This window comes from Hippoglossus stenolepis, chromosome 10, assembly GCF_022539355.2.
Source record: "Hippoglossus stenolepis isolate QCI-W04-F060 chromosome 10, HSTE1.2, whole genome shotgun sequence".
In the NCBI taxonomy this organism is placed as follows: domain Eukaryota; kingdom Metazoa; phylum Chordata; class Actinopteri; order Pleuronectiformes; family Pleuronectidae; genus Hippoglossus; species Hippoglossus stenolepis.
In genome coordinates this window covers 3,337,420-3,362,251 of record NC_061492.1, presented here as the reverse complement: position 1 = coordinate 3,362,251, position 24,832 = coordinate 3,337,420, and the positions used below count along the sequence as shown (strand labels likewise).

General features: G+C 44.8%; 1 protein-coding gene across 2 annotated transcripts in view; it reads right to left on the bottom strand.

Annotated features, from left to right (window-relative positions):
* Positions 1–536: 536 nt before the first annotated feature.
* atrn (attractin) overlaps positions 537–24,832 on the bottom strand; it is a 113,304-nt gene continuing 89,008 nt past the window's right edge. For both annotated transcript variants that reach the window (XM_035168953.2, XM_047341591.1), the window contains exons 27-29: positions 19,053–19,160; positions 9,099–9,213; positions 537–6,455 (exon numbers count right to left, since the gene is read on the bottom strand). In XM_035168953.2, the coding sequence (XP_035024844.2) occupies positions 6,331–6,455; positions 9,099–9,213; positions 19,053–19,160 (348 nt within the window). In that variant the 3' untranslated portion in view covers positions 537–6,330. The remainder of the gene's footprint in view (positions 6,456–9,098; positions 9,214–19,052; positions 19,161–24,832) is intronic.

Here is a 24,832-nt window from a genome sequence, read left to right as displayed (position 1 = left end):
GAGACAGTAGGAGAATAAAGGGAAAGAGGAGGTAGAGAGGAAGGGATAGAGCGGAGAAGGGGATGGAGGGGATGGAGGGGGGTGAGATAAATGGGGTGAGAGAAAAAGGAGCAGAAAGAGATGAAAAGAAAGAAAGAGGGTCAGTGAAGAATGAGGACAAATGAAGATGGAGAGAATAGGAAAGGAGAGTGAGTGCAATCGAGGCCATGGAGGGAAAGGGAGGATGGAGAATGAAGAAGGATGAGGAGGAGAAACAGAAGAGAAGCCAGAGGGATTAGTAGTGAAGAGAGAGAGAGAGAGAGAGAGAGAGAGAGGAGAGAGAGAGGAGAAGAGGAAGAGGAGTAAAGATTATTCACTGAAAAACCCAAAAAGCGAAACCATGGCGACACATAAACAGAGGATGTGCTGGGTCATCGTGGTTCATCCTCTGGGAACCATGAACGTCTTCAAAACCGAGCTCCGCCCCTTTGGCTCAGATCAAAGGAGGGGACATTTGAAATGAAATGAAAAGTTACCGAAGACAAAACAGCCATGGATGGATTTTCACATTTAATAATAGACAAAAATGTAGTGTCAATTCTTTTTTGTTTTATGTACACGAGTAATTACAAGTTCGTTAAGCTACTATCCTCAGGTTTGACACGTGGTTTTTCTTCAGCTTCTATTAATGCTTGCTCGTCGTTACGCTGCCGTCGTACATACAAAATATGCTGCGTCACATCTTTAAAAGCCAGGAACGATTTTTTTTCTCAAAACCATTTCGACAAACGTCATTCACAATACGTTCTCATTATTTACAACAGAAAAAAAAAAAAAAACCCAACAGCAACTGCTAAATTATACATATTAACAAACTACTTCATCAGTATATATAATGCCGCTGTACAAAGAAAGACAAGAGGGTAACGTCTAGTTTTACAATGACCTCGTTCTCACGCTTCAACCGGTGTATTAAAGCATTTTGAAATATTACCAGTGTTTGACAGCACACGTCTACTTGCGTTGTGAATATAAGGATTTCCCACTTTTAAAAACACTCCATAAATATGCATTTGCTCTACGTTTGTATCGGTTAATACAGAGATGACCGAGCTGGAAAAGGAGGCCACGGTAAAGGTAGTGTTACCCGATAAATATATTGAGGCTTGGGGAGACGAGGGGAGGAAGCTGCTCGTCGCCGTAAATCAGAAATCGGGGGTTTCACACAAAGAGGTGAAGTCACGTGGAAAAATCTCAACTCCAGGACGCAGGGATCAGGAGAGATTCAACCTCCGTGAGTCCAGCTCTCTGCGGACAGAGCGAAGGTTTGTGTTTGTGCTCGTAAGGTTTTGATCTGTCGCTGCTGTGTTGGGGGACAGGGCGGGGGGGATGGGACACTCGTCTCTGTTGCAGCTACATTGAAAAAAAAGGTGCATTTGTACGTTAAATTTATCTTTTTTTAATCCTTTGCCTCATCGAGACGGGAGCTTTCAGTTACGATCATTTTTCTAAAAGGTCCCCGGCTCCATTCAGGCCACGACTCACATCCCATCAAGCTACTGGTCACGTTAACCTGCAGCTGCTGCTAATTCTCCCGTCGGTATTCGGCGGTAAATTAATTCTCTTTATCTAAATGAAAAAGCACCGGTGAGGAGTCCAGCGAGCTCGGTGACACATGCATCTGCTTCTTGCTGCTGTACAGTAGAAGCCTCCCACTGGCTTCCTGCTGGAAACCTTTTTTATGTTGGGATTGCACCAGCAGGAACCTGAAGTCCCGCTGCGGGGCGTCTGGCCTCGTGTGGCTCCACGGATCAATGGGTCAAATCACATTTTAACACAAACCCGCTGACCTGCAGGTGGCGGTGATGGCAAAGTAAATACATCGACGTGTTAGCCAGTAAGACGATGTTTAACAGATCGAGTTCATACGGAAAATAGTGTTTAACACGTTTGTTAGAACTCAAGGAAACGCGTCACAGTCCGTACCGTGTTCTGGGCTGATGTGGAGGAGTCGGACCTGAGGAGGAACCAGTGCAGCTCATTAAATGTCTTTCAAGGTTGTTCTAGAGCAAAGAATGAGCAGAAACCATGAAACCCTGTGTGAATGGACATTAAAACCAGATTAACTGAGTTCCAATTCTGAATTATTGAATCAAGGTTAAAGTTAAACCAACGCAATTCTTTACTACAACCATAAATCACACTGATCATAAGAAGATGAGCTTTCACGATAATAATCTACGTTAGTACTAAGGTGCAGTTTAGCTCACGGGGGTTGTGCAGGAAATGTAGAGCAGCGCTCGGAGAAGACGTCCAATAAATAAAACGTGTGGGTGAACCTGACGTTTAAAGAATCTCAGATAAAACGCTGAAGCTGCATGATTTCTTCTAATTTCCCTTCATTACTCTGCTCCAGGACTTTTGGGACGTGTGTAGAAACCCAGCAGGGGGCGCTGCTGATAACAGATCTGGGTCAAACAGCGTTTACAGATAATAGAGTTTGTTTTTGGAATCGTTCTGCTGACGCTGCAGTTTGAGATGAGTGAGACTGGCCACACGGGGGGAAAACTGTGAAACTGAAACTGATCAAACCACAGTGGAAAGAACAACTGAGATTGAGTTAGAGAAACAGACCCGAGCAGACGAGCGTGGTCTGAACCTGTGACTGTGCTGTGTGTGTCAACCACTGCACCACCGTGCCACACAGGGCCACAGAGGAAGTGATGCTCACAGGCTGGAGGTGGTTACACATTTACCTTGGCTGCAGATTTTACATTCATTTATAAAAAGCACAACAACAAGAACAACAACAAAAAAAAGGACAAAGAAACAAACACAATCTTGTTTCCTGGTGAAATTAATGCGACAGCACGTTTGAATCCGAACCAGATTCTTGGCAAAATGAGATTTGTGTGAAATGAAGGTGTCAGACTGAAGAGTGACGACGACTCCGCTCGTGAATTTCTCTCCTAAGAATGAAATAAAGGGATCTTTTGACAACAGAGGTGTCGAGTGGAATGAAAAGAGTTCAGGAAATCAAATACACGAGATGTGGGCTGATCTCAGAGCTGCTCCCGTTGAAGTGAGACTTCAGGCATGTTGGTGTCTGGGATCTGGGGACGGGTCATGTTGTGTGTCACGTTCTGGCTTCGTATTATTACACGTTTGTGCTTTAAAGCAACACTACACAACTTGTGGGTTCGATGTCCTGCGAGAAGAAGTGACCGAGAGTCACAGCTTCAACTGTGAGAATCAGAGTGAAGCTGAACTGTGGATCAGAGACTCAGAAGTTATTATTCTGCAGGAAACGTTGAAAATATGAAGAATTCTAAACAATAGTTTGGTGGATTTGTTACAGCCGCAGCTCTTCTGGTTCAGGAAGCCGGGGATTATGGGTAATATCCACCGTTCAATTGATTTTTGAAAATATCTTAATTGGTCGGGTATGGAGCCCAACAGAATTCATCCTTACATGTGGCTACAGGGGGCGCTGTTGCTCAGTCAAAGTTACATAGTGTTGCTTTAAGCTGCGTCGCCGGAATTAAGCCTCAACGAGTTTCAGCAAATGTTTCTGATCGTCTGTCCTCCTCGTCTCTTTACAAATCTAAATCTATGGTGATATCATTTCTGCTGAGGAAGAATAAAAGAGCCTGAACGTAACGAGACGTTCCCACCGCTGCCAGCATTTTACACCCCCCCCCGACAAGATGTTTGGAAATGACTGGCTGGTTTCCTGCCAAACCGACTGATAGTGCAGGGAAACAAAACCCCGCCCACCTGAGAGGAGGTGACAGGTGTGTGGGAGGGAAACTGGTACGAACTGTAAAAATAAAAACTCCCACAGAAAAACAATAAGCACTAAACTGACGATCTGACCGACCAGATGCTGGAACGACGGCTCACGGAGATTTTCTACCATCGAGTCTCTGCAGGAGCATCAAAATCAAAACCTACGGTCTCGTGGAGGAAAGGGCAAAAGGCGATTGATAAAAAAGAGTCCAAGATGAAGTGCTCGGATTCCTCGGTGAACGTATGAACGGAGCGGCCTCCTCGCTGCCGCTCGCTGAGTGGAGTCGTGAGCACACCCAGCTCTATAATTACAGAATGTCAACTTTGTTCATGCTTCCTGCTCTGACCTTATTCCAGTGCTAAAAGTTTGCCCTTTAAACCAGGCGGGCAGCAGTTCTAGTATGCTGAACACATGTGAGAGCCGGGGAACTGAACACGTCAGGCTCTTTAGGGCAGAGGGCGAGTTATTAAATTGTTCTATTACTGTACTTCTCCGAGGGCGGGAAGTTAATAACTGTGCGCGGGAGGCAGAGATATCTTCTGTATCTGCGTTCCTCTGCCTTCAGACCTGGAGGATGAAACTTACATCCTGCAGAGATGACCACGAGCTGCCGTACTGGAGATGAAGAGTTGAGGAGCAAAGACGAAACATTTCATGTGACATTTCAAAAGCAACAGCTCCGTCCAAACCCTTTGTTTTTTATGTTTGTGTCTCTTGTGTTTGCTTCGTGTTTTTCTTTTCTCCTCTCGCTCGTTTTCCACCTCGACAAAGAAGTGATGTTTCTTTAAAAACCAGCCGCTGATTTCAGATAAGGACGCTGGAAAGAGCAGATATAGAAGAAGGGGGGGAAATAAAAAAAAATACGACCGGCTTAAAGAAACCTCACACAAAAAAAAAAAGGATGTGCAGCCAGAGATCAGGAAGAAAGATCGTTTTCAGAGACAATATCAAATTGAAAAAACCACCATGGATGTGTTGTCTTTTTTTTTTTTTTTTTGGAGAGAATAAATGCCAGAGGTCATCATGGAGGTGAGGTCATTTAAAAAAAAAAAATCCATTTAACAAAAGGTGCAAATTAAAAAAGCAGACATTGACATTTGAAAAGCGGGCGGCTCATCCCGCTGACGCATGTTTACTCCATGTTCACAGCTCTGGGACTGGTACCATTTAAATGTTGGCATTAGCTCCACCGTGGATTCATCAATACGAACACAGACGTCACCGCTGGGGGGGGGGGAATATGCTTTGCATTTGGATACACGGCAGCAGCAATTAGAGGCGATGGATTTCCGAGGCAACGATCACACAGGATGTTGAACCGTCGCCTCACGCAGATCAGACTAATCACTCGTTAGTCGATCAGGCCGACGATCTATAGGAAGCCCGGTTCACACGAGCTCGAGGCGCAGCTAAAGGGACAATCGTTAAGCGCTGGCGGGTTCTCTCACCGCCAACTGTTTTAGTGTGTGTCTGTGTGTGTGTCTGTGTGTGTGTCTGTGAGCCCAGTGTGAACCTGTGTGTGCAGGGACACCGGCTTTCCACTGCAACCGGGGGAGTAATTAGCTGGAAAAGTTTCAATCGGCTTACGATCCAGCTAGCCAGCCAGCGTGGATGAGATGTTGCCGTGGTCTTGTTTTGTTCTGCGCCATGCTGCCAAAGAGGCTGTGGGGGGGGGGCTCGGCAGCCAGATGGCCACAGAGAGAGAGAGGAGGGGGGGGGCGAGAGAGACAAAGCTCCAGACAGGCCACAGAGAGGGACAAATGTCACACACTCTTCAGACGGGCTCTGGCTGCGCGGGCCGGCCTCCTACGGTGGATCTTCATTTAGGTGAAGCCTGAACGTGCTGTTCTCTGACTCGGGGGCCAAACTGTGACTCCGGCCCTCAGTGCTGCGCTGAGTGATCAACAGGCGACTATGGGCTGTAAACGGGTCAGGGGCCTGGATAGTGGGTTTTTGGAAGAGAGAGAGAGAGAGAGAGTGTGTGTTTGTGTGTGTGTGGGGGGGTTTTGCATGTACAATTGCACATGTCCAGTTTGTTCCTGCCTTCAAAATAACACAATACAAAACAAAGAGCAACAATAATTTAAGTAAAATGACTTTGCAACACAGAGCGCGGCAAAGTCTCTGGATTCTTCAAAAACTACGAGATGACGATCTCTTCTAGCAGCAAGCCGTGGTCGCCTTGACAACAATGAGGCGGTGTCGACAAATGTAAAATGTTTTTGTTTTGTTCGATGGGAAAAGGTGGAGGAAGCACCCGCTTCGTCCGTCCCTCCTTCCCCCCTTCTGCGGCTCCCCCTCGTCCATGTCCAGTTTCTGTCGTTCAGTTCGAGGGATCTCTAAAGTTCCTGCAGGAGGAGAGGGGGGGGGGGGGAAAGCCCACCGAGGTTTCAGTCCACCGGATGACTCTGCCCCTCGCCAAGATGTCCCAGTCCTGTGTCCCAGCATGCACTTGTCCCTGCCAGAGCGGAGCTGGCAGAAGTCTCTACAGGAGGGGGCCGAGGCAGGGGGCTAATGGGAGAGCATTTGGCCGGGAATGGTGGAGCAGGACGGGGGTGCGGTCAGATGCAGGTGGATGGTTGTGCGGTCGGCTGCTGTTTGCGGTTCCTCAGGCCTCCAGACTTCTCCTTGTAGCCTCCACACAACTGCTGAGAGACGTCCACCAGCGCACTGGCCACTGCCAGACCTGCACACACACAGATAAACATAGATATATCAAAGTCATTATCCATATAAATGACTATAATAAGGTGTCTCTTATTTTGTGATGTACTGAAAAGGTAAAGATTTCACATTTCCAAAACCTTTTCAGGTCCAAAAGAATAAGAACTAAGAATAATTGTTAAATTAAATAAAAAATTCCACATCAAATGTCATTTAATCATAAAATCAATGATGAGGAAGAAGATATTAGAAAACAGCTGTGTCCCCTATATAACCTACATATAATAACAGTATATAATATTCATGATATATCAGATGTTAAGAGTAGTTTTGTCTATAATATAATAAGTGGAGAAGAAATCAACGCACAGATTAAACAACCTGACAACATTGAAATATTAAGTTTTCACTCAAATCTGAAAAAAAGAAAATCTACGTAAGAGATTTATACCAAAATGTTTTACAATGTGTTTAAACATCGAAACCAGTGGCAGCCTGAAAAAACCACTTCCAGTTGATTTAAACCTAAAATATGAAGAAACTAAATACTGTGATAATTGAAGTGTTTTACTGAAACATTCACTTTTTTATTAGTTTTGTTTAATTGATTTAATTTTCCTCTTCATCGTGTTCTTCAGTAAAGTCCTGTGCTCTGTTAACTAAAGGAAAGTACTTTGAGTTGGTGCTGGTAAATTGTTTGCTGATGTTAATTATCACACAAACAAGAAATTGGAAAAGAAGTGTTTTTTATGCTCGTTGACGATTTGGTATAAACGTAATTTTTCAAGTGTGAACGTTGCACATGTATAAAACCACTGAAAACATGTGCAGAAGAAGTGTGTAGTGAAAAACTGGGAAGGACACACACACACACACACACCCTCGCAGCGCAGGCAATCATTACCGTATACCAACACTTCATTAACATTTATTAATACCCTCTGAGCCATGAAATTCCAATAAACAGCCATTTATCTCCGATGATGGATGCATTTACCCCGATCAAGCACACACAGCCGACGGCGAAATCTAAATTCCAGGGGGAGAAGCTGCGGCTACGATCACATCCTCTTAGAATCACAGTCTGACGAGCTGACGTGCAACAGGCGTCAACTCCTCGCTCACGCTACCGAGGCTCAGACACCAATCAGACCTAATCCGAGGCGCTGACCGCCGCTCGGCTGTGTGGAGAGTTACAAGAGCAGCCATTTTGGGCAGAGCTACACTGTAAACAGATGTGCCGTGAGGAAGTGGCGCCGACGACAGACGGCAGCCCGAGGAATCGACGAGAGCGCGGCCAGATGGGAAACAAGTTAAAAGCATTAGAACAGGAGACCCTCGCGGGCACGAGGGGAGGGTGAGAACACGGCTGACACGGACTCGACAAACGCCGCCGGAGGGAAAGCTCCTCCGAGAGCTGAGGCAGTTTTGTTATGACAAAAAGACGATGTGGTAATTAATAAGGGCCTGGGGCGTCCGGATGGTCGGGGGACGGCAACCGTGGGCGGTAAAGAGGCTCAAAGACACTAAAGGGGGAACAATGTAGAGAAAGAACAGGAAGTTGACTTCTTGTTTGAGACCTTGAAGGTGGAAGAAACAGAAGAAGGGAAAGAAGTAAGTGCTCAGTCCTGGTTCCTGTCTGAGGAACGAGAGAAACAGATACAGGACAGGCAGGAGAGGGGAAGTGAGAAAATGACAGAGCAGTGGATAACATCACTATTACACTAGAGAGGAATGACAGAAGGAAGAGAAAGAATAAGGGATAAACAGGGAGACCAGACTGCACTTTAAACCCAGACAAGAAAGAAAAGCGGAGAACGGAGATAGAAATAAAACTCAGGAGTGGATGAGAAACGAGCGGCAGCGCGCTTAATATATATACGAGACAAGGTGCAGACAGAGAGATGATGAAGGGAGGAAACAGACGAGCAAGTAACAACAAAGCTGCAGCCGTCGTTTCTCCACACGGGAGGAGACGGAATCAGGAGAAACAGGGAGGGAGCAGCGAGGAGATCACTGCAGAATCCGACAAGTCACGATGGAAACACAGACCTGCTATTAGACTGTAAATAAAAGATGGACGACATTCCTCCCTGTCCAGAAATGAAGCCAGGACACGAACGCTGCCATCTTGTGCCAATCACACGATTTCTACCAATCGGGAGGCGCTGTGAGCTGTCAATCATGACGTTTCACCACCTTTTTAATGCCATCGAACAGTGAGAGACTTCAGGCCCGTGAGGACGTGAGCCTGAAGTTACCCACTTGCATCTTCGGTTGACAAGCGGTATTACTATGACTTAGTTGTGGCTTGGATCTGGTGACCAGGAGCAGACGTCCTGAGAGTCATCATCCCGTGTGTGTTGTGTGGGATTGAGGTGAAATCTGGGCCAAAACGATTTTTGCCAAGTGGGAAACTTCTCAGAAACATGAATTTGGTCAAAATCAACACTATTTTCTGTTCCATCTACTTCGCTGCCAGATTGGCCTGAAGCTGCGAGGGGTGGATCATAAGAAAAATCAATAAGAGCGAATAAAGAAAAGACAAGAGAAACATGTCATTCAATCGAACTGTAAATAAAGTTTCGTGTGACGGAGGCAGATCAACGAGATAGACAGATGAAGTGAGGAGGAAGAAAGAGTGAGTTTAGCAGCTGCTTCTTACCAGACTGTCCTGGAGGAGGGATGCCACCGGTGCCCCTGGGTAACCGCACAAAGATGGAGAGCACGGCGGCTTTGTTGCCAAAGCACGGCTCGAGGGCGATGGGCTTGGGAACAGACTGTGGAGAAGACAGAAAGAAAAAAATAGCGGGTGAACACACATTCTCTCAAACACGTGCACAACGGGAGTGTTGCCGCTACCGTTCCTGTGTGTGTGTCAGCAAAACGAACAGACACCAAAAGGCGTTTTCCATCCCCCCGTCGAGATGCACACACTGATCTGCAGGCGCAAATTGGATTTCTCTCACCAGCCACCCCTTACCCTTGAAAGAAACCCACAGCGCACAATTCCACAACAATGCGGCTCGTGTGCAGCGTGGGCCACGACTGGAAATCAAGTGGCGGTGATGCTGGGAGCTCAGATTTGTGTCGGCGGTGCACTCCTGTCGCTGCAGGCGGCCTAACAGACACTCTCCTGTACCGAGGCCTGGTGTTTATCAGCAACTCATCCATATGTGGGGATGAGGTGCCCCCCCTCCTGTAAACACCGGCGGAATCTGCGGCCGCTCCTCGTACAATATTCATGGGTTTACCTCGACGGAGGATATGGAGAACACTGCCACCTCGGCCGCATACAAATAACCTTCCTACTTCTTTCTGGCTCGGTGCTTTGAATTCCTGAACCGGACAGAAAACTGGGCCATGGCTTGGTTTCACACACACACACACACACACACATTTGTGACACTATCCTTGTTAGGACATCGCATTGGCTTCAATTCAGCAGACAGCTTAACCACAACAAATTCATAGTTATCCTTCATCTAATTAAAATCTCTAATCTTAACCTTAGAGATTATATTTTACCTCATTAGGACCAGCGTTTATTCCCTCTATGGGGACCACCGGTCCTGACAAGGCTGTTTATCCCATAAACAAACACACACGCTCTCACACACACACACACACAGTGTAAGCGTGTGCACGTGGGGAGCGGGACAGTGATGATATTCAGGCTCTGACCCATTTTACACAGTTATTCCGCGCTCCGTCTCTCTGAGGCTTACCTTTCATACCGGCAGGATACACAGGCTGTCACACAGGTAGCTGGGGAAGTGCCACAAAGACCTGGAAGCCTCTGGGTGTGTGTGAACTTGTATGTTCAGAAGGTTCTGTGTGAGTGTGTGTGTGTGTGTGTGTGTGTGTGTGTGTGTGTGTGTGTGTGTGTGTGTGTGTGTGTGTGTGTGTGTGTCTGCGGGGGATTTTCTATTTGTTTAGGCCCTCACGGATGTGTCTGCCTGTTTATAGCACGTGTGTTTTCACATTCATATCTGTGCAACTAACTGTTTCAAGTAGGATCTGACAGAGAAGGGCATTTGAGTCTCTATCATCTCCACTGTACAACAACACACACACACACACACACCTCATGAGGACAACTGAACTATTTCAATAACACCTGCAACACATCTACCACTGCTGAGCCTTCAGAGGGTTCAACGATGGGTAGAAGATCCAGGGACACGTTTACGAGTGTTGTATTTAACTGAAGGTCTCAGAGAAGCTGATGAACAAACCTCCTGAGAGTCCATGACGTGTTAGTGGACCTAAGCATCATGTCCGCTGAGTTTACACTCAAACAACACCACTGGGATGCAGAGAAATAAAAAAAACACTAATACAAACAAACAGCTCTGCATTCGGACCGTCGGGCCCGGAGAGACACGTTTAAGCCTTTTTAATACATTTGCATTTTAATTATCGTTTCTTCTACACAGGAAAATTAAATCAACTTGATGAACAACAACCAAATACACTGTGAATCCTTGAGGACGTTTGTATCTCATCTCAGATCTGTTTTATAAAACTGCTGTGAGAGAGTGGGAGGGAGGAGAGGGATTTTATAATGAAAGAAAAATCATAGAAGCGATGCATTTATTGTGTGTGTCTAAACTTACTGGTTGTTTTAAACTAAGCAGGACACCTTTGTGAGTCCGTGTGTCATCAGTTATATGATGGGGATTCATATTCTGCTCAATATAAGCTTCAGATTCTCTCTCAAGTCTCATTATCTGAGGAGATATCTTAGAAAATGGGTTTTTCAGACCATATTCTCTTATTGACAATGACATTTGATTGATTGGTGGAATCCAACCTTGCGTTGTTGAGCTATTTTGGACACGCACACACACACACACACACACACACACACACACACACACACACACACAACAGACACACACACACACACACACACATCATGTGAGGAAATAAAACACACAATCTCACATGATTTCGAACTCATTTTGGAAGTCGTCAGATTATAACACAACCGGCTCAGACTCCATCTGATAAATGATTCAACCGAAGAGATGATCTGTTCTGGGATCTGCAGGGTTGATGCTGTGATAATGTAATGAAAACCAAGTGTTTCAGAGTCTTTATTAATAACAGATACTGCAAATAATGTCAGCAATGTTACAACGATATCATGGCTGAGAGGAGCCGAGGTGTGTGTGTCTGTGTGTGACTGTGTGTGCGAATAATAGAACTTGCTGTTTATGCATCTTCGGACAGAAAAGGTTATGAAGAGGTTGTACGCAGTGCATGTGTGTGTCAGTGTGTGTGTGTGTTTTGTGTGTATTATGCCTCAGAGCTTGCAGCAGTTTTCAGCTGTGTTGATCCTGGACTCACACACACACACACACAAGCAGCCTCTCTCAGATCTGACAGGGGGAGTTCAGATGCAGACAAATGAGCTTGTGAAGGGTCGGACCCACCTGCTGGAAGCACTGCAGTGAAACCAGCAGCAGCAGCAGCAGCAGCAGCAGCAGCAGCAGCAGCAGCAGCAGCAGCAGCAGCAGCAGCAGCAGCAGCAGCAGCAGCCAACACGCTGAGACACATGTTCGAGTCCCAGAACTCACTGGAAACTAAACTATACATCATCGACGCAGAGTTTGGACTCGGAGAAACGAGGGGGATTAATGTAAACAAACTAAAATAACAAATGTATGGAGATATTTGAATTGAGACACAGGTTGATGTGACTAGAGTTGTTGTCTCACTGATGTATTTCTGATAAGTTTGATTTTAATAACTTCTTTGATGCTATAAAAATGGGCTGAAACGTCATGATTGACAGCTGAGACTGACTCCACTTGGTCAAGCTAACAAGGTGTAATTAGCCACTTCTTCAAGAATACAACAGACACACCCAGAGAAAATCAACAGGCAGAAGTTCGGCCTCTTCTCTCGTTTGAATCCCTTCAGTTTGAATCCCGGCTGAACCTCGGGCCTCTAATGCAAACTTCTATTGAAAAGAGGCAATTACAGGATTGAAATAATATATCGATCTGCACCTGTTGCTTCTTAGAGTCGACGGCACCAGACCTCATCAAGTCAACGACTCTGATTCCAGCCACGAACGCCTATTCTTTAAATTTCAAGTTGATATGGCAAGACTGACGTGTGGAGAAAATGGCTGCACTCTTTTTTTCCCAATTTGATCATCTTATATAACCAGTGAAAACGAAAAAGTCACACCAGAGGTGGGAGAGAACCAGATAAAAGTTTCTTAATTTACCAATGGGCAAATTACCAGTTTGTTTTCCACCAGACTGCAGCGAAAAGCCAATATCGCTCCTCAGCGTCACAACATATGAATATCACTCACAGCTCTGTGTGATTAATCAGTGATGAGTTAATAAGAACAACAAAGGATCCTTTCTTTTCAGTTTCAAACTCACGCTTCTAGAACCTGATTACACGCAGCGGACTTGGATTGCGAGTGAGAATACTGACAACTGTTCCAACGCGACGTTAGGAGGAGCAATAACACACTTGGCTAATTCCACTCCTGGATCCCTCGGTACGAGGAAAGATGAAACAATTACTTTGGCCTTGCCAGGAGCCGCCCAGCCAGGATGAGCGTGCTCCAGTCCACGCGTCTGTTTTAGCCTCAAGCTAAAATCTTATTTTTCCTCATCTAGAGAGTATACAATAAAAAAAAAGAAGAAGAGAGGGCTGCCCATGATAACAGGAGCACATCTGTACTCCTTGTGTAAAGAATAAATAAACACGTACAGAAGAAGACTGGCAGCTTTTAATTTTGCAGCTCAGGGCTGTCATGAAACTTGTCTGCCAAGTCCATTTTCCAGCGCGGCAGCTGGGAGCTGCTCTTAGGTTCTCGCTTGTTTACGTCCTCATTCCTCATTTCTCTAACAGCGGCATCTCGTGTTCGAACCGAAGACAGGATACGCTCGGCGAACACGTTTGGAAGTGGAAGGGGTTTGTCAGACTGATGTGGAATGTGACAGTTTTTCTTTTCAACAAACTTTGTTGGGTGATCGACCGCACTGAGCGCTAACCAACGTGCAAACCTCCATTTCAACCTGTGTGCGAACCTGGAGCGTCACTTTCCATTTTTGACAAAAACAACAACAACAACAACAACAACTGTGCGCACCTCCCAAGAAGACAACACAATTTATCTCCCTCAACACACATGTCCACCTTGTTTTGGACGGTGCAGTAATTAAGTGTAAAAACAAAACAAAACACCTTGTGGAATTCAATTATCCTTCTCTTTAAACTCTGCTTTTTTCTGTATAAGATGTTTCCCAAAGGCAGAGTCTTGTTTTTTCCGTGGGCTTCTTCAGAGGCTGCGAGTTAATAACATCCCTCAGCAAATGCTTTTAAAAAATAAATAAAGTGTTTGGGGCCCCTCCCCTCGACTCGACCCCCCCAAGACCAACCTCCTCCAGAGAGTTATCTAGACCGGCCAGGCAGAGCAGCCAAAGGTTTTGTTAAATTACCTCCAGTAATTAGCTCACTGCTGAGCCCCCCCCCACACACACTGATGTGGGCACACACTGCAACTGCATGCAGCTCCGCTTCCATCCACTGCATTCATCTGTACTTCAGCAGCAGCCGCGGATGAGTTCCCCTCTGACGGAGACGAGAGCGAGTCCAGCGAGTCCCCGGTGCTGTGACTCACCGAGTGCAGCCACTTCCACTGAGCCACCTTCGAGGAGTTATTATTCAGCCGGCTTCTGTTTGCCACAGAATCTGTTTTGTCGGGGGGGGGGGGCTTCCATAATAAACAGCCGTGCGGCAACACAGTGAAACTAAACAGTGCAGAAAAATTGGAGATAAACAGTTTGAGTAAATATTGTTTTTAGTAAATTAGAATTTTGGTTCTCAACCTGAGACGCGTGAGATAGAGAGCAGCTGTTTCCTAACCTGGAATCTCAGTCAGTGACCCGAGGCAGCAGCACTTCGTACAATTTGGTAAAAACTTGTTACGTGTTTTTCTTTGATCAGTCAGTGTGTAGTTACTCTGACGCAGCTGCAGAGTGAACGTTTCTCAAGTCCTTACTCGGTGAAGACGTCTGCAGTGATAATAAAAACACAAAGTACAAAGTGCAGCTCAACAAGAAAACAAAAGGTTAAAACACAGAAGGGAGTACATGAACATAATGGTAGATGGGTACAGGCAGTGGTGGATCTGAGTCCGAGAGAGAGAACAACTTCATATGATTCTGTTTGATATCTAGTCTCGATAAAGAAACGTGGGCGAGCATTAGATTTAGTTTTGTTTTTTTTTCACCTCTCAACGCCGTCCGAAAAAACTGGCAACTCAATTTGTGTTTGTTCCCTTGTACATAAAATACGGTTCAGCTGCCAAAAATCACAATTGGGTGCATCCCAAAAAAAAGTGTTTTAGCTTCTTTCTAAAAAAATGTGAGAAGCTTAATGTCTGATTACTGCAAAACAAATAACTTTTGTCTTCAGCGCTGCTTCAACCTTCCTCCACTTTCTGCACTGTTCTTTAAACGATACGTATTCATGAGCGCTGACTCACCGGTGGCCACCTGCAACATCTTTGAAGTTTTCAGGCTGAAAAACTATTTTACTTTACTTTCCTGAAACTTCTGGACTCTGGAGAAGCCACAGGAACACATTATAGAAAAAGGCCGTTCCTGCTTTGAAATATGTTTCAAGTAACGTCAGGCAATTTGCTTCTACATTACCCATAAAGCATTGCTGCATGCCTCCTCTGGCTCGTGAGCATCTCAACAAAACAGGGAGTCGTCCTGTTGGTTTAGGAATTCATGAAGCACAAATTCTGCCGTGCACATATCTGTGAGAAATGATCATAATTGAGCTCCCCTCTGGTATTCTGAACTTTGGCACCGCTCTTCTTTTTGTCTCCTCCACTTGCAAACACAGAATTTAAGGTTATCAAACTCCCACAATTGGTTTAAAAATCTGCCGAATGCCTTTTTCTTTTTTTGCAAACCACGGCGGAGAGAGAGGGGAGATAATGGTGAACCACAACTATGTGAGATAAACCACAACTGTTGCCCTTCATTTTTTACATCACATGTCCCAATTTTCTCGCGTCGCACCGACTCTATAAATAAAAGACGAGCGTTAGACGTCACAAAGGTAATCATCTGCCCGTGAGCTGGGGCCACAGGCTCCATTTGGGAGAAGCCGAGTGAATATATCTCATCGGCGGAGCAACTTTGGACATCCCACTGAGGCAATAAACAACTTTAATGATCTGCAGCTCGCTGTGCAGTGCAGCGCCTGGCCCCCCCACACACTCTCTTCGCGGGTCTTAATACACTACTGTAGCGTCCTGATAAACCAGCACGGAAACAAGGGGAAGAACCTGCTCTGAGTCGCTCAATCTGAACCGGGAGGAGATAGGAGAGAGTGCGCTCGCCGTCTGAGCTGGTGGAGGCGCAGGAAGCTGAGGAGGAGGATCTAAATTGGATCTCTGCTCCTGGGCTGCTCCTGCCCCGACGCGGAGAAGGAGAGCAGGGTGGGAAGAATGGAAGTAAAGAAGAATAGAGGTGGGAGAAGAAAAGGTAGAGCAGAGATGGAGGAGGAGGAGGTGGGCGCTTGATTTCCACAGCGAGCAGCGTCTTTTCTTTCTACACAACAACAGCACACGGCGCGCACACAAGCCAACATCCACACAAACAGGCAGACGTAGAACACACACACACACACACACACACACACACACACACACACACACACACACACACACACACACACACACACACACACACCAAGCAGCAGATAAGGGCGACAGAAACCCCCAGACAGCTGATAGGATCAGTAAAGGGCTAATAAATTAGAAAGAGAACGCCACAGTGAAGTAGGGATGTCGAGAGGAGACACAAAAAGATACCGGGAAAAGAAAACAGATTTCAAGAGGCGTAAAAGACGAAACAGACAAAAAGAAAAGGGGTTGATAAACACCGCAAAGAGGAGGACAAAACTAAAAAAGACAAATCATGAAGACACAACAGAAAGAGGAAACAACATAACACAGTAATGGGGGGAAAATAGAAGAGAAGAGTGATAATAACAAGCGAAACAAGGAAGGAAGACAAAATAACTGACGCTGAGAGAAGAGAAAGAAAACAGAGAAATGAAGAATACACGAAATGAGAATAAAAGGAAACAGAGAGAAGTGAAGAGGGGAACAAGGAAAGGTGACAAGAGGACACATCCGAGAAGAAACAGGATGATAAAAATCAAAGGAGAGAGGAAAGCAGATAAACCCGAAAAGTGAAAAGGAAAAGCGACGCTAACAGAAAAGCAGAAACAGGAGCGTGAGGGACATGAAAGGACGATAAATTGCAAAGAACATAAAAGCAAATAGAAAAACTGGGCACATGGGAGGAGATTAAAAGAGTGAAAAACAAGACGGAAGAGAGGAGAGGACAGGGGAAGAGGTGGAGAAGGGAGAGGACATGTAGGAAAACTTACAATGAGGACAAGAGTGTAAAGAGACAAAAGAAGAAGAAGATGAAAACCAAGACAAGACAAGAGAGGAATAAAGATAATCTTGAGAAAGAATGAGAAGAACAGATGAAAGGAAAATGACAAAAAGATGATAAATTGCAAAGTAAAGAGTAAAGAGTAAGTGAGAAGAAAGGATTTAACCTGAATAAACGAGGAAGGAGCAGAAGATGAGAAGAAAGGAGGAGAAGTGAGGACAGAGGAGCGGAGGCAGGATAACGTCTGTCCGAGCAGGGATTCGCTGCCGACGCTCCCGAGGGGCCCGGGACCCTTGTTGGGTGTAACCTTGGGCCGGGAGCCGGGCCCCTCGAGACGCATGGCCCCTGTCAGAGCGGCCGGGGCCCCCGAGCCACCCTGCAGAAACAGCCCCCATAATTCTGCACCACATCTGCATTCAGGGGTCATTCATCACAAAGTGCAGTCACAGGTACAACCCGCCTGCGGCGCCGCGCCCGCTGAATATCCAAACCGCAATTTCTATAACCCCGGCACAATTCTTACTTTTAAATGTTCTCCGCCTCCGTGCCTCTATATCTGCATTTAAATCTGCTCCAGCCAAACTTTCCACTGCGCCGCTGCCTCAAACTCTGCCCTATAATAAAGTCCTCTCCACCGCGAGTCTCCGGCAGCTCGAGCTTCACGTTTTAATTCACCCAGCGAAAAAAACTTCAGACTCAATCTCAACTTTTAAACGGATTTGGTGATGATGATGATTTGTATTTAAACCTCGACTTCCAGCAGCACAAACAAAACTCCTGCCGCGGCGGAGACAGAGCGATGACTCCAGGCCTGAGAGGTGCCAGCGAGAGAAATTGAATTTTAGCGATTTGGAAGTCAACAAAATAAAATAAAATAAAATAAAATAAAATAAAAGGAAAGTAATGACAGTAAATTCATTATCTGGAACCAAACAAGAGTAACAGAAATCAGACGTAATCCTGAAATGTGAAGCCGAAGAACTGCTTTTCTGGATTTTAACTTTGATTTCCTTCCTCACAAATGGTTATTATATGTTTGGAAACTTTGCCTCAACTTAATATTCCCTTTTAATGATGTTTAAGTAAAAATGAATTCCTGGACTCTACTGCCCCCTGGTGGTTGGCTGCAGTATAGCTCATAAACCCCCGCCCCCTCCATGTTAGTGGATAGGACATGGATCAAAATAAAAAATACGTTTTTCTTAAAGATGGTTTCTGTCATTTGATGTTGCTGTAATCACACTGTTCAAGTGTTCATGTTCGAGACGCTGTGATCAAACCGTTACTTCACTGAGAACTTGGCCCTGAGCTTAATATCTGTTCAAATAAAATAATGTCCCAGCAACGTGGCTTGTTCTTAATGTGGGAGTCGTATTGTAGGAAACACACAAACCCTCTTTTTGGCCACACTCCTACATGAGTGTCTTTGAGAGACGACTGTATTTCCACAGAACTCGCTACCTTCAGTGTCTCTGCCAGTATTTCAGACACACAGATGGTCTGATGCACCACAACAAGAGTATTTGTGCGATGAACCTTGATTCCAATGCTGCCACCTAATGTTCTTTGTTTTCCTGCCGCCACACAAACATTTCCTGCAAGTAGGCGTTTTATATTTCTCCAAACATCTTCAGTATTGCTGCCTCTGCTGATTTGCCAGTAAAGTCTTAATCTACATTTCCTTACACCGTCATCTGCATTTATTTAACTCCAGGGTTAACTGACTTCATTCCCAGTTGAATTCACTGCCTCCCCACAATAACCGGCATAATGTTAATAATGGTTACTCATCAGCAGCCCACTTTCATCGTCATCGGCCTTCAGTCTTTTACAGCAAACGTACACCGCACTGACCCTCATTATGTGGAGTAGACCTGCGCCACACTTTCACACTCCTCTTCCCTGACGGAGCTCAGTCGAGACTCCGCGGGCAGCTGAGAACTGATGGAATCTCCTTAAAGAGATTCAAAACTGACGTAAAACAGATGCAGTCGCAGTCGGCGGTACACGGCAGAGCTCCCGCTTGAGGGACGGCGAGCGACACCGTCGATGACAGATGAAGCCTCCCAGCTCGGGGGCCCTCTCAGCACAGACAAAAGGTGGATGTCCGGGGGTGCCGCCGATGATTGCTCGAAGAAAAAAAAGGTTGAGCTCACCTTCACATTTCCTCCTATCAGGTCAGGCGGCTCCTCGTCCGTCTCCAAGGCGACGTTGATGGTGGCGAAGGGCCGGCTCGCCATCTGCTGCATCTCTCTCAGCAGTTGCTAGGGTAGAAGGAGGAAGAGGAAGAGGAAGAGTGCGAAGGTCATTGACAGATAAACAGACTTTGTACAAATCCACCGCCTCAGTGTGATGCAGGTGTGGTTTCATCTTTTGTGACTTTGTAGAAATGAATAATGAGGTGTTTGAAATCAACGAGGTACAAGTCATTATTGAATTGGTAAATGTGAGCATCATCAACACACAGACCAATAAAACCAATAAATAATCTGTGTATCGACTCTGGTTAATGCAACAGATTGTGAAGACGACACAGAGGGATTATCAAGTTTGAGATGATAAGACTGTTTGCAAGCTGAGGCTTATTTCTGTACACAATTATTCATGCTCGATTGAGAGGAGACAAACGACTTGTCGGTGTTTCTTTCCTCTGGTGTGTTATTTATATATTTTTCTTTTTGTAAAAGGACAAAGTCGGAGGTGAAGGGATGAAACACGGTGTCTGTAGTCCGGCCTTTTGAACAGTTGTGTGTTTTCTGAACATTAGAGCATTTAAACGTTCTCCAGTAATAACACAAATTAAAGTGATCGACCTGAACACGAGCAGAATACGTCTCCTTTAAGTATCAGAAGTAAAATGATGCATTTACACTTTATAAATCATCATGAATTTGTATCACTGGGTTTACAAGTTTAACTAAATCTAAACTAAACTAACACATTAGTAAATGATATATAATAACTTTATAAACTGTTATCGTTATTCGAACGGGCTGCTTGTAAAAACATGACCCATAATTATATTGTATGTCCTGAATGTAAAATGAATTATGTATTTAAGAATTTTGTAGTTGTCAAATAAATAGTTATTTCCCTTAAAATGTGGTATAATGGAAATAATCAAGTAAAGAACCAGTTTTCTCAAACTGTATTTAGTGTCTTTCCAGCACTGCAAGGTGGAAGCAGAGTCCCATTGTGGTCTGATTTATAACATGGACCTTGGCCAAAGGAGGAGGAGGAGGGAGGTGATTATGGGGAGAGCGAGGAAGGAGGAGAGAGGCGGAGGAGAGGAGGAGATGATGATGATGATGATGGGAGGAGAAGAGGAAACTCAGGAACCAGAGTAACGAGGCGATGTGCCTGTGTCTTTGTGTCTCAAAGAAAGCAAAGTGCTATGAATAGAGGAACAAATGGCGTCTGCTGCCAAGACGGGAAGTGAGAAAACCTGCACCTGCGTCGCACAAGCAGCAGGAAACACAGAAACACGAGTAAAAAAAAGAACAACAAAACGCATAATTAAGGATTTTATTTGAAAATTCATCCTCTGATGCTTCAAAGTCAAACAGCGACGACGTGTGAGGTCGTGTGTGAACAGACAATCAAAGGATATTTGACTCTGTCCCTCGGCCTCTGTCTCATTACGCCGGTGGACAGTAGGTGCAGGCAAAGGGCAGCGCTGCGACTCAGACTCCAAAGATCACAGCGGAATCCACACACGGCGTTTCCGTGTCAACGCGTGTGCGCACGTCGGGGTCAAGTTTTCGAGCGGGAGGTGAAAAGGCCTCAGAGTCAACACAGCAATTAAAATACTGAGGATGCCAATCGTGGTTATTGACGTGTTAGCGGCTCTGTCCTGTAGATCTGACGCTTTATAAATCAGATCCTCACGAAGGGAAACGGAAGTAGCTTCACGGGGACGTTTCTTTTTCTTTCCTCTGTCGTAAAAGCCTGACTAGGAAAAAAAAGTGTCTAAATTTATTGTCCCGGATTCTCTTTGTGGAGGAAGCCAACTCATTAAATTCCAGCGTGTGTCTGTGAGTGTGTGTCTGTGTTCTCCCCCCCCACTCCGCTCCGATGTGACAGTCGGACGAGGAGGAGCTGAACTCTTATTCTTACTCCAGTCGAAATACTTTCAAAAAGGAAATGTTTAACTTTTATGGGAATGTGCTGATTCGCAGGCTCGCTGAGAAAAATAAAGCAGGAAGATCAATACCTCTCTCATGTCGCTCTGTTAAATACCAGCTACAGCAGGCGGCCGGTTAGCAGAACATAAATCCTGGACGGCTTTTATAATTCATATTTGTTGAACCGGTACAAAAATGAGAAATAGTCTGACGCACAACCCACTTATCAAACAATAAGGTTTTCATTAGTACACTTCAGAAAAGAACGAATACAACATGAGTGTCTTTTCCAGTAAACTCACTGCTTCTTATTATTATTATTCTGAAAAGTTAGTAGTGTTGAATTAGATCAACAACAAAAACTGAACTCATATTTGGTGATTACAGCTTCCAAAACACATAAATATGAGATATAAACTTTATTTTTATAATCCTATAATCCCTGGTTGGTATCAATTCTTTTATTTTAACGATTTGTGTGACGGCATAGTCAGTACGATATAAAAATGACTGATTTACAGTGCGTGCATCACCCCTCTCTTTCTCTTCATTCATCATTTGACTTCCCTTGTTTGACCAGAACTGTTGCGGCGATGCTTTCTCTCCAAAAGTCATATTACTGAACTCGTACTTTTTGTGCAAAGGAGAGATCATTAGCAAATGTGCGAGTTAATAAAACATAAAAGTGGGAGTGATAACAGAGAATAATAAAACTACTGAGGAGGAGATACAGTAACAGAGAGAGTCTATAAAAGGATCTCACATCAGACAGAGGGAGACACTATAAACCAAATCTGTCACGACGAGCAACACTACAGGCAGCAGCCATAAATATAAAGTGCGAATCATAATAGAACAATAACACCCATTAACTATGAATGAATCCAAACACAATGGGCGGAGAGTTGCCTCATTAGCACATACACAAATAAAACCAGAGGCATCCGACGTGCCCGGTCTGACGCCCTTGGATTCCCACACTCACGCAGAAACAAATGAAAACCCAAATTAGCGAGTCATTTACCCGATTCAGAATCCGACGTGACGAGACATCCCGCTGAGTGAAGCGTGAGCGAGCCGACACAACACGGGTCCTCGTGCGTCTCCCACTGACGCTCGATGTGATTAGTGTTTGATTGAAACATCATTCTATTAACAAGAACTCCTGTTAGGCAACAATCAGATCTGTAACTTTCTGCCAAACAAAACAGAATCAATACTCCATACACACACACTCTCTCCCTACGCCATGTTTCACTCCGAGGAATGTAACGAAGGTAAACTCTTAATTAACTTGAAGAATTTTAGCGTCGGTGTCGGTCATACTGATGCAGCCGACGCAGCGAGGCAGCGCCGCCGCCGCAGCGCAGAGGGAGTGAGAATCTGCATTCAGCCGACGTCCGTTTGCATAAGCGCTGCTTCTCCAACTGCACAAAGCAACGGAATTGATTTAGAGGATAAAAAGCAGATGGAGGGGCATCTGAATGTGGCAGTAAACAAACTTTATAGATTCAGTGCAACTCCCTCAGCCTCGCTCTGCTAACAGCCCGCGCTCCTGTCAACATGCAGGTAACCTTTGTTTAAGAAAACGCCGAAACTCCTGTGCTTTTCTCACTAAAACATACTTCTGCTGTACGACCGGGGAATTATCCACCATCAATAAGTTGCACTGCAAAACAAGAGGCCGCTCAAATGGAGAAGTCTCTGCAAGAATGGGATCAATAAAGTTTCAACAACAATATTTAAAACCCAAGAACAAAACCCATTGAAGATAAAAACTGTTGCAAATGCAAATCTTTCATTTACAGCAAATGCGACGAATGTGTTTTCACAGATTCGTCTTCTGAACGATTCAGAATCTTTTCCTAATCACACAAGTTGAAGCTTGAAGCAGCAAAACAAAAAAGGCAAACACACAACTGAGCTAATGAAAAACACAAAGTCGTTAGCAAAGCTGTTGGTGAACAGATATTTATACATCCAGCAGCAACAGAGCAACATTAGCATTTATTTAGTCTTTTGTTGTGAATTACTTCAACAGTCACAGTAATTGCTCTTCTTTTTCTTTTAAATATAATTTGTTTACAATTTTCTAACACCAGTGATATAATTAACAAATAATCCAAGTTTCATTATCATTATTTCATATCGTAAGAATTGTACTTTTCATTTTCCAATAAACACCTGAGACTCATTTACATTGATCATATAATTGGATTTATCTCAATATAAAATAGACTAACTGTAGATTTAAGGGGCTGAATTCATCCAAAGTCGGTTTAAGAATTCACACGAGAGTCAGTGACACGTGCCAACGAGCCGAAGCTATAAAACGAACATTATTGGGTTGATTTCTTCCTCCATCGAGGTCGTGCTCCAGCGGCTGTGAAGCTTCTATTGTCCTGTGAGCTGTATGCAAACTGCCGCTATTACCGTTTCAAACAAATAACATTTTCACAACCTGTATCCAATTTGCACCATTTGCAAAAGGATATAATAGAGTTTAACTTGGAAAATCACCTTTGTAGGAGGAAGGAATCAGACAATAAGAGCCCAACAGGGGAGGAAACACAGGTAGTCAGATGTGTGGTAAACAACCACGTCTGTGTGTTCCCACAACTCAGAGCCGAGGACTGTGATTGAAATGTGATTGTTATCGACAGCGACGCAGGACAAAATACAGCAGAAACAAGTACAACAGTAGAAACAATAGATTCTCCATTTAGATTCGTTTCTAAAATCACTTCACGTCTTCAAACTACGAGTTCTTTCCCCCATAACTACGCTGGGCATTCGTTTCCAAAAGGCCTGGACGTACAATATTCATCTCCTCCGTCTACCCTCTGCACTGCCTCCATCAGGTGGAGGAGATCTGATCTGGTGAACCACCGACCTGGCACGAGTCCGACACACTTAACTATTTGTGCAGATCTCATAACGACGTCCTGCGAGTGGGCAGCTGCTCCAGAGGAACCAGGAGCCAGAGGAGGAGGAAGAGTGCAAGTCGCCTGCTTCGGAAACTGGCACTTAGTTTGTAGTGTTTTTGTAAATATGGCTAAATATCCGAATATGACATGAGCGTATATATATATATATATAGACACACGTGCATTTGCATACATGCATGCTGGGAGGTTAGATATAGCAGCATATGAGCACCCATCAATGTTTGTGTGTGTATATTTATGAGTGCAAATATAGTCTTTCAAACAAACACACACACACACAAAGAGAATGGAATTAATTATGTACGCACAACAGCGTAGCAGCACATGAGCGATTGTGCCTGCAGGTGAAGTTTGTATTAAACGCACATATGTAAAGATAAAAATACATAAACGATCGCGTGACAAGCGTGAGCGCACGAGCGCTTAAATATGATTCACTGATCATCAGAAATCCAACTGCACACGATTCATGCGATTGTTGCAACACATTGTTTTGGCTTCAGCTTCACACGTGTGAAGATTTGTTGGTTTCATGTCATTTAGAATTAAGTAGTTTTGGGGTTTTCAAGCGAAACCTTCACTATTTAAACCTGTGTAAATTGATTTGCTGCCACCTGAGACGCAACAGCAGTGTTCATTGGGATTCATGTTCGGCCATGAGGGGGGTGGAAGTCCAATATTCACTCTCCTTTTAGCCTTGTTTGGGTCTTCAGAGGGACATATCAGTCTCCCATGGGTGCTAAAAGCTCCACTGCTTCCCGTGTCTGCATCCTGAGGAGGACACGGCTACGAGAGAAAGACACAGTGAACCACATTCTGATGCTGAACACAAACGGAGCTTTTCTTGCTGAAACAAAGCAGCTG